The 10,217-nt window shown below is 41.7% G+C and overlaps 1 protein-coding gene across 1 annotated transcript in view; it reads left to right on the forward strand.

Moving 5' to 3' along the window:
• LOC109925232 (collagen alpha-1(II) chain-like) overlaps positions 1 to 10,217 on the forward strand; it is a 77,645-nt gene that overhangs the window by 57,108 nt on the left and 10,320 nt on the right. Inside the window, exons 38-40 of the mRNA XM_048618838.1 lie at positions 105 to 212; positions 8,050 to 8,157; positions 8,251 to 8,304. Coding sequence (XP_048474795.1) covers positions 105 to 212; positions 8,050 to 8,157; positions 8,251 to 8,304 — 270 coding nt within the window. The remainder of the gene's footprint in view (positions 1 to 104; positions 213 to 8,049; positions 8,158 to 8,250; positions 8,305 to 10,217) is intronic.

Here is a 10,217-nt window from a genome sequence, read left to right on the forward strand (position 1 = left end):
GTTCGGTCTTCGAATAGGCCTCTTGGTTGATTTTTGTTTCGCTGCTTTATGTCACTTTACAATGTGCAGTTCAAGCTCCTAAGTGTTGTTTCATTCCCTGGTAGGGTGCCGATGGTCCTCCCGGTCCACAAGGTTTGTCTGGTCAGCGTGGTATTGTAGGTCTTCCTGGTCAGCGTGGAGAAAGAGGTTTCCCTGGTCTCCCTGGTCCTTCTGTAAGTATAGCATGACATTACATAAAACTGACTCCTTCCATTTAAAATGTAATTAGTCCTAACATCACCTTACTGAGAGAAGTGATTGACTCCGCATTGGGTCATGTTGTGCTCTCAGTAATGGTAAAGCTAGTCAGACTCAACAATGCCCATGCTCGTAAGATCCAGAGAGTCATTGACTCGGTAGTACCAATTGATAGGAGTTAGCAAAAACTAGTTAATTATAGAAGCCAAATGGAACATGCAAAATGACTTGAGCAATATTAAAACAGAATGAAGTTATATGCAGGACAAAGCAGTCCTGTAATAGAAACAACACTGAGATATGCTCTGTCATATATAATGTATTGACATCTGTCCTGTAATACAAAGTGTACAGAAAGCAGTTTGTAGCATATACAGTACAAAAAAACAGCCCTGCAATGAATATGGAAGTGAGCATTCCCATATATATGCAATACAGAGAATGGGTGGAGATCAGTCCTGACTATACACAGGATAAAAAACAGACTATCGTATAAATACAATACAGAAACCAGCCCTGTAATATACAGGAGAGAGACTAGCCTAATATGTAATGTGTCAAGACAAACTTTATAATGAGTATATTACAGAGAGTAGCCAGCAATACCTTCAGTGTAGAGACTAGCTCTTTAATATATACAGAAGACACCAACTGTACACAGAATAGAGACAAGTCATTTAAAATGTACAATTTAAGAATTTTAACAAAGGCATTAGATATTAATCTAATGTGTACAGCTTGGAAGCCAACTTGCATAATATCAACTCCAGCTTAGATACCAAGACCATAGTAAACACAGCATATAGAAACTGATCTAAAATTTAATGAAACCTGAAAAATAAAGAGGCCAGTCCCCAAAGTAGAAATTTAGAAACAAAGCCAGTAATACAGAAAATCAAATACAGACTTGTGATATACAGACATTGGCTCTGCAGTACAAAATAATAGAGATTAAACGAATATCTATAGTATAGGTATCAACCCTGTGATAATAGATACAGATCTGTATTGCAGGCAGTTTGCAGACTCCCGTAATAATTTCTGCAATGTAGGGACCTATCCTGCCACCATGTAATATATGTAGCATAGGGAACAGAACTATAATATATGCAATATAGAGAAAAGCCCTTTAAACAGAGTCGTAACCAGCATATAATTATGAGAATGGGTAAGAGACCCCTCTAATGAATTATACATACCAATACAATACAAATACCACCCAGTAATGCATGCAGTGTAGACATTAGTCTGTAATGCAAAGTAATTATTATAAAGAACAAATTTTTACCTAAATTCTTCATAATGCTGTCAAAGACTATTCCTGTAATATGTATGACATAGGGAGCAGCCCTGTAATATGGTCAACATAGAGATCAGTTCCATGGTATATAGTGTTTAAAACACTCCTGTTATGCATATAGTGTAAAAGTAACCCTCTAATCAATCCGAAATGGAGAACAGCACTTGTATATGGATAGTACGGAAACCAGCATCATACTGTTTGAAAAATAAAATCCAGTCTGGACCAGGTATCTATATTAGGTATACTGAAATTTAAAATAAGAGATTAGAGAATGCATGGAACAGAAAACAGCCCTACAGTAACTACAGTACGATATAACACAATGACCAGCCCTACATTTTATAGAGGTAGGTAATGTAGAATGCACAGGATCAAGACTGGCCCTGTAAGATATATAGTATAGAGGTGAGTCTTGTAGAATCTACAATATAGAGACTGACCCTAAAGATTGTGCATTATAGAAACTGGTTCTATACAGAATGTACAGTGTAGAGACCAGTCCTTTAGTTTCTATGGAATAGAGACTAGCCCATAAATTATATAGTACAGAGGCCAGCCCTGTAGAATGTATAGCAACTGTACCTATAGATTGTACAGCATAGAGACCTGCTTATAGAATGCATAAAATTGAGTCCAGCCCTGTAGAATGTATAGTATAGAGAACAGCCCTGTAAAACATGCAGTATAGAGACAAGTTGTGTGGATAGTACGGTATAGATACTGGCCCTATAGAATGTACAGAATGTACTGGTCTTATGAAATGAACAGTACAGAGACTGGTCCCATGAAATGTACAGTTTAGAAACTCCAGTATTCGGTCCAGCCATTGAGAATGTAATAGTATTGGGTTCAGCCCTATGGAATAGAGACTGGCTAAGTAGAACATACAGTATGGGATTCAAAGCTGTATGTTGTATAGTATAGATAAGGACCCTGTAGAATGTACAGGATAGAGACCAGCTATGTAGGATATATAGTATAGAGCTCATATCTATAGAATGTACAGTATAGAATAGTCCTATAGAATATGCAATATATGATCTAGCCTTTTAGAATGTACAGTATGAGCCCTGCAGAAAGGCCCCATAAAATGTGTAGGATAGAGGCAGACCCTATAAAATACACTATACATAAAATGGCCCTGTACAATGTACATTACACATGCAACCTCTCCGAATGTGCAACGTTCTGTCTGTCCTTAGGAGGGTGGGCGGGGGTATAACACTGGTTTGAGACTTGTAGAATGTACAATATAGAGATCAACCCCACGGAATATACATTACAAGTCATACCCTGTAGAATGTACAATGAAAGGTAAATATGAAGGTAAATAAAATGTACGCATAGTCCAGCCCTGCGTGATACATAGACCAGTTGGTAGAAAGTGCAGGTTAGAGACCAGACCTGTGATTTTGCAGTATGGATACTAGCACTGTAGAATGTACAGTATACATGTTAACCCTATACAACTTACAGAATAGGGAAAAGTCCTGTACAATGTACAGAATAGAAACATTCCCAATAGAACATATGTTACAGAGACCAGTCCTGTAGAATGTACAGTAGAGAGACTCACACTTTACAATTTAAGGTAGAGAGACCAGCCCTATCGGATTTAAAGTGTTGAAAATAGCTCCACAGAATATATAATTTAGAGGCCAGCCCTATAGAATGCACAATTTTTAGAGATCAGCCCAATAGAATGTACAGTCCAGAGACTGAACCCATGCACTGTACAGTTTAGAAATATACAACATGAAGGCTAGTTTTATAGAATAGACAGTAGCAGGATCAGCCCTTTAGAATATACAACATAGCGACCAGCCCTGTTGAATGCACAGTGTCGGGATCGGTTCTATAGATCATAAGGTACAAGACCAGCCCTAAAGAATGCAAAGCACAGAGATTATCCCTATAGCATATACAATGCAAGGACTGACCCTATAAATTGCACAGTATAGGCACCGGCATTATAGACTATAAAATATAAGATCAAGTCTGTGGCATGTTCCTTTATACCCTGTGCAGTGAACCACATTGTCTACTGGATCACTGCGTAGTTTTCATATTGTGTCATGGATCGCAGCTTGCTGTGGATCACACTGAATACTGCTTAGGAATGCATACTGGATTACAATTAAGTACTGGAGCATGTTGAGTCTTATCGTTTCACTGAGGACTGTATCTAACTTATTGAAATAGTAATTATGTTGTGTACTAGATCATGTTGAGTATGGGTCATGGTGGTTATAAAATCACAATATGTGGTAGCTTAACATTTTCAAGCTAATGACCAAGACTCAAACTCTGAAAACTGTTGTGATCTGTATTGTGTCCATTGAAATTTATTCTGTTAGACTGTGCAGTGAATGTTTCATAAAACTAGGTTCTTCACACCATCAGCCAGCAGATACTGGTCAGGGGCTATAATTAAGAGCAACTTAAAGGCTAGCAATCACTGTTTTTGCACAAATTAAGGTTTAAATGAGCATTACATAAGGTTTGTAAGGGCCATGAAGCACAAGTTGGCTGAACTTCTTTTCGTTGCGAGATAACATGCGCTATAATGATCGCAAAATGCAGCATCCAATGAAAGCAAAGCATTGATAATCATTGCCAGCATCCTTTTTGTTTTTATAGAAAAGAGAGGTTTGTATACTGCCTTACCATGTCTCACAGAAACACCTCAAGGCGCTTAAAAAGCAATGGTTTACTTTTGGAGTGCTGTGACGGTTAACGTTGGCAACTGCGGCAGCCAATTAGCAGACAGCAAATAAGGTGAATGATCAGCTAACCTGTTTTTGGTGGTGTAGGTCCGGCGCTAAAGCAGCTGCTTAAAGCATTGAAATTGCGCGTGTCAGCCCAGTGCAGCAATCCTCTGCGGACAATGGACTGTACCAGGCACAGGAAGTACCATTTTGACAACCAGGCGCTAAAGGCTTTAATAAAAGGACTGGGCGAACATATACCTGTACGGAGGGCCACTCCTCCTCCAAACACCTGATTCAGCAGGTATGGAAAGAAATCGTGGAGCACGTAAACGCTGTCTCCAAGATGTCAGGAAGTGGCCAGCAGATCTGAAGAATTCGGCTAAGGTAAGTCAATAATATTAATATGCACCTGCCATAAATGGACATGCAAGAAAGTCAACTCTGGCAAACTTCTCATCCTTTTGTGCTTCTCTATGAAAACTGGTATGAGGAGGTGAACCAGTGCAGCACTGCCATGAGATACAAGGGCAACGAATGGGGGTATATATATATGTATATATATATGTATAAGAGAGATGTAGTTCTGAAGTGCTTCTGCAAATTTGTGTGTACTGCAACAATTCCAAAAGGGGAGTTAGACAATGACTGTTTAGAAGTGAACCAAACAGGGTGATACCCAGTTAATGAGAATATCTGGTATGTCACAGAAACTGTACAACTGCATGACATTGTCAGTGCTCTGTGTACATTCAATCTACCAATACTGTTCTTCTACTTGCAGGACAAGATGGCCTTCAATCAGCGAGAGCAGTGCTGCACTGGACCCAGCCAATACAAGTCCCCTACCCTAGCCGAGAACGCCACTTTGGAAATATTACGCGGGGAGAGTATAGAGGGAGTGGGGGACGACAAAGCTGCAAGCTTCGAACGAGTTCATGGCTAGTACTTTAATGTTCATGTTGTACCATTTTGTCCTTTTGAATGACTGTCATTCAGATACATGCTCAACCTAAGTAACAATGCCGATAATACCATGGAATGACACGTTATCTTCTCTTTTCACAGAAATGGAGAAATAGAGTGTAGCAAGAAGCAGTGTCTGTGAGAAAGGCAACAGCTCACAGCACTCTGTATCACAATCACTCTCTGTCAAACGTCAAGAACAGCTACACAACTCATTGGATGTAGGTGGTGAGGTTCAGGAAGGGTTGCAGGGTAAGTCACAACTCACAGGTGAGGAGGAACAAGTGATGTTGGCTATAGCAGACCAAGTGTTTGCTGATCGAAAGTCCAGCACGGTGAACCTCATGGGATCTGCTGACGAGCAGAAATTGCTGTCTGAGCAGATTATCCAGCTGAGGCACGAGTGTGAGTGGAACATTCACTGCAAGATCTGGAAAGGATTGTGGAGGAGTACACTACCTAGATCTGTGCAGTCATGGACATGTGGTTGTCTGCACTGCAGTAGTCCACAGAGAGTCTGCTAATTCGAGAGGCATCTGCAAAGAATTTCTAGAGTGCAAGTCATAGGCGTAGTGGGGACATTTCTCATGAATGTTCACATGACCACCATAGAAACCTTTGACTCCAGTCTGGAGGATGCTGCTTTTTTTGCTAGCTTCAGCACACACTTGGAGACTGGATGCAGACAATGTTTTCAGTAAGGATTCACAGACTTTCCAGCTGCCCAAAGTTCCATTCTCAAGTCATTGGACACTTTGAGGGATTGCCCAGTGGAAGGGAGCAGTTAAACAGCAGATATTGGCTCGAACGATCCGGGCCATTAACCATCCCGATACAAGTGGCAGTAGATATGCCAGACACTAAACAGGAGCAGGCAGCAAGACCAGCCGTAGTCAAGATGAGCTGTACACAGAGCGACTGCAATCCTTACAACATGGAAATCCTGTGCACTACGATGGGACCGAGCAGTGAGACAACATGCTGACTCCTTCCAAGGGAATCACTTGAGGAGAAGACCAGGTCAGCCAGACACTCTGCACCACAACAAACCACAGGTACAAAGCTGACTACATTCAATGAACACATAATGCTTGGAATAAAAACACTGCATTTGATTTTTACAATGGTCTGAGTGCTTCTTTATTGAGTCAGTGTCATTTGGTTATGCTAAAGGCATTATGTAAATATATGTAGTTTTTGTTAATTTCAGTCAGAACATTACAGCATCCTCCATTCAGGTGGCAATAGATGATGTTTGAGGATCTGCAGCTGGGCTTAGGGTGCATGGTTTCTGCACAGGGACTGCAACCGCATTCACTGGAAGACACATTTAGATTGAAGGTCGTATCCCAACTTTCCCTGCAGAAGCTACTTCTGTGTTTGCACCCTCCAGCTTTTGTTTTGCCATGTCTTTGCCACTCTGTTCCTCCTCGATGGTAAGATGTCTTTGCAAACTAAGAGCACAAACAAAATTGCACGCACTCTTCTCACATTGTTCCCAGTGTTTCGTTGTAAATAAAGTACAGCTTCTAAAGTACAGTCGTTGTTGTTATCTTGGCAAATGTGGCTGGCAATTTTCAGCACAGGGAGCCCGCACAAATGGCGAATGAGATGCACGACCAGTTAATCTGCTTTTGGTGGTGTTGATTGACATATTAGTAATGGCAAGAATGTCAGGAGCATTCCCTCCTTTAAGTGGTTCCATGGACCTTTTGCATCTGCCTGAATAGTTCAGCAATCCCTTAGTACGGCATTGAGGTGTTCACCTCAACCATTCACTCAAGAGTGGTGCTTGAACCCGTAAGCTTTGGGTTTAAAGAATGGAATGCCATCAACTGAGACAAACTGACAGAGCAAAAATTAATATTGTTTATGGGAACCTGGGATGGCTGTATTGCAAGGTATCGCCTGATCAGTGGAGATATCTGCTTTAAGATCCCAGTAGTATGTTCTGTAATTAACTGGAGCCTCATTATACCCATGGTTCGGCTGTGGTTACTGCATGGATATCATAAACACAGTTTGCAGAGTGCTCTGGGTCTCTCAGGAACTATCTTCCCACTCCTCCTGCCCTCTTCAAGTAAAGCTGGCTTAAACACAACTGCCTTGAAGTCAAGGCCTGAAGAGAATTCTCAGGCAGCCTGTTCTCACTCCCTGCTGAGGAGTGGGCTGCGACTCAGAGGGAAGAAAATCCCTTTCTGTTCCATGTCAGGCACAGCCTTGTGGACAGGGGCTGCCATCGGCGAGCCCTGGAGAGAGTGAAATCCAGCAGCCACGACAGATTCTTCTGCTTGGTCACACCATGCTGCTGCTGCTGGTTTGTGATTCCTTGCTGGAACCTGCTGAATAATACACCTGCCACTTCCTGTGGTCAGTAAACTGGCCTAGTCCTCACCTGGGAGCACTGAACAAAGAAACATCAAAAGACCTTGGACACTTTGGTCACTGGCAATGCCATACAAATGTGTCTAGATGTTGGCATTGAATTGCTGATGGCACCGCTCTGTCGTGGCCTCCGAATTTACTCTTGGCTTCCTATGCCAACCGTTCACAGGTCATTGTGCCTGGGTTGGTAGCCTGAAATGTCGAGAACCAGTACAACATGACAGTTCTCCTCCTGGGTAATCTTACATCCAGGTCACTTAGATCCTTGCTGCTCCTGCTCAACGAATGGATTAAGAGTGCGCTGCACAGACCACACTCCTGAAGTGACCAACGCCTAGAGCAGGGATCTTAACATTGATGCCAACAGTCATTTCCAACATTAAGATATTTGAAAAAAACAACCACCAAATATATTCAGATATGTAACCGCCATTTTGCTTTCCCTTCTAGGGTGAGCCTGGCAAACAAGGAGCACCTGGTTCTGCTGGTGACCGTGGCCCCCCTGGTCCTGTTGGTCCACCTGGTCTCACTGGTCCTTCTGGAGAGCCTGGACGTGAGGTAAGTCAGTCTTTTGCGCTGAGACTCTGTAAATGTGTTATCTTTGTCTCTGTGTTCTACTGTCCCTTCTGACTGTCTTGTATCTCCTTACAGGGCAACCCTGGCGCTGATGGTCCTCCTGGTCGTGATGGTGCAACTGGTATGAAGGTAAGAGAAATGATTGGTACCTTAACTTCGGAGAGAATTAGCGTTTGATTTTTCCAAAGACTTAAAGATAAAAACGTTTGCTAATCACTTTTTTGAGTAGCAGGAAATTAGTTACAAAATATAATTCCCTCTGACCCAATAACCTGCTTGAATCCCAACAGTAGAAGACCACCCAGACGCAGAGCTGTGTGGTCAGACCCCTTAGTGACACTTTGAACTGTGAACCCCTATTGAATGGAAACTGACTGTGCATTGGCTTCTGTTTCAATTGTCACTCTTAATGACTGAGGATGAGATCCATGTTAATATTTAAGGCCAGGGTGGCTGAAAGTAATAGCAATCCAGGGATATGGGAACAGGATAGGGATCTGTAATTTAGATTAGCAAGAACATTGAGGTTAAACACCAAGACAGACTGGTCAGGCCAAATAGCCTGTTTCCATGTTGTAATGTAATTCAATGAAACTGTCTGAGCTCCTATGATAGAGGACTCTTCCACTTTACCAAAAATGAACTTTTAACTCTAATCAGCCTGAGGTGGGTTCGAACCAAAGGCCCAGGGAGAAAGGAGAAACACTAATCTACTGCATTCAGCAACGAAATACTTAAACATCCAAGTCGTAAACATTAGTTACCATAAGGCTTCATCTTTGCCTTTTCCAATCAAAGCACATGCAGAACTCTTCACCGTTTTTTGAAATGTGGGAATTTGAGAGATTGAATGTTACTCTCAGGATACCAACATGACAACATTGCCATTGGTAGCAAAGAAAATATAATGAATATACAGTAGTTAAAAGCTGTCCAAACAGATAATTAGAGATAGTAGGAACTGCAGATGCTGGAGAAACAGATAACTAGCTAGTTTCCATAACAAATTAAGTGAACAACTGAAGAATATAATAGCTTAACAGTAACAGCTAAATAACTCACTGTAACAGACTTGCTGTTTGTTAGCTTTTCAGTTAACGTTGTTGTGCTTCCAAATAAAATCAGTGTTGAACTTTATTTCATATCCTGTTACTGTGTTCCAGTTCTCTGAGTTGGACTGTAATATGTGGTGAGTTCACCTTTGTAAATGTGTACATCTAGTGCCGATGACAGACACAGGGAAAGGATCTCTTACAAGAAATGTTTGCTCCCAGGCAATGTTGCCAGTGGCGAGCTGGGGAAGAATTCCATTACTCTGACATAGGGCCAGTGCTGTGTGGAGAGAGGAGTGGGTCCATGTACCACCATCAGGCAAAACAAAAGAGACTTCTTGTACTGTACCTCAAAATCTGTGTCAGATAGACAGGCATTCAAAGAAACCCAGTCATTACAAGTTCCAGAGAAAGATACAGCCGGTGCCAAGCAGGAACAGGGGTCATTTATCACGGGATCATTGGCTACCCGAATTGTGCAGCTGATGTAACAATTTTGTGTCAGGCTTGTCTGCGAGGGACTGCCAATGATGATGATGTGTCATGCTATGGTCAATGGTGTCTGATTTAAAGAGACCTTTGAAAACATTTCATATATTGAAAACTTATTGATCATATTTTTACTCAGTCTTGGAATGTGGGCATCGCTGGCTGGGCTGGCATTTATTGCCTGGCCTTGATGGCTGAAACTGATGACTTGCTGGGACATGAGAGGACCAGAGCGGGTTTTATGACATGGCTGCCATTAGGCAAGCTTCTTTTTCCAGATTTTTTTTTTAAGCAAATCGGATTTCACCACCTGCCATGGTGGGACTCAAACCCAGGTCTTCAGAACATTAATGGGGTTTGCTGAATTATTAGGCCAATGACATTACTACTCCACCAATGTGTTCCCAGCCTTGGAGTGCTGGAACCAGAGAAGTTTGTAGCATTGAAGGAAACTATTCAGCCTATTGTGTTGCTACCAGCAATCCAAAACCAATTTCACTT

Source organism: Rhincodon typus, chromosome 41 (assembly GCF_021869965.1).
Source record: "Rhincodon typus isolate 14 chromosome 41, sRhiTyp1.1, whole genome shotgun sequence".
Lineage (NCBI taxonomy): Eukaryota > Metazoa > Chordata > Chondrichthyes > Orectolobiformes > Rhincodontidae > Rhincodon > Rhincodon typus.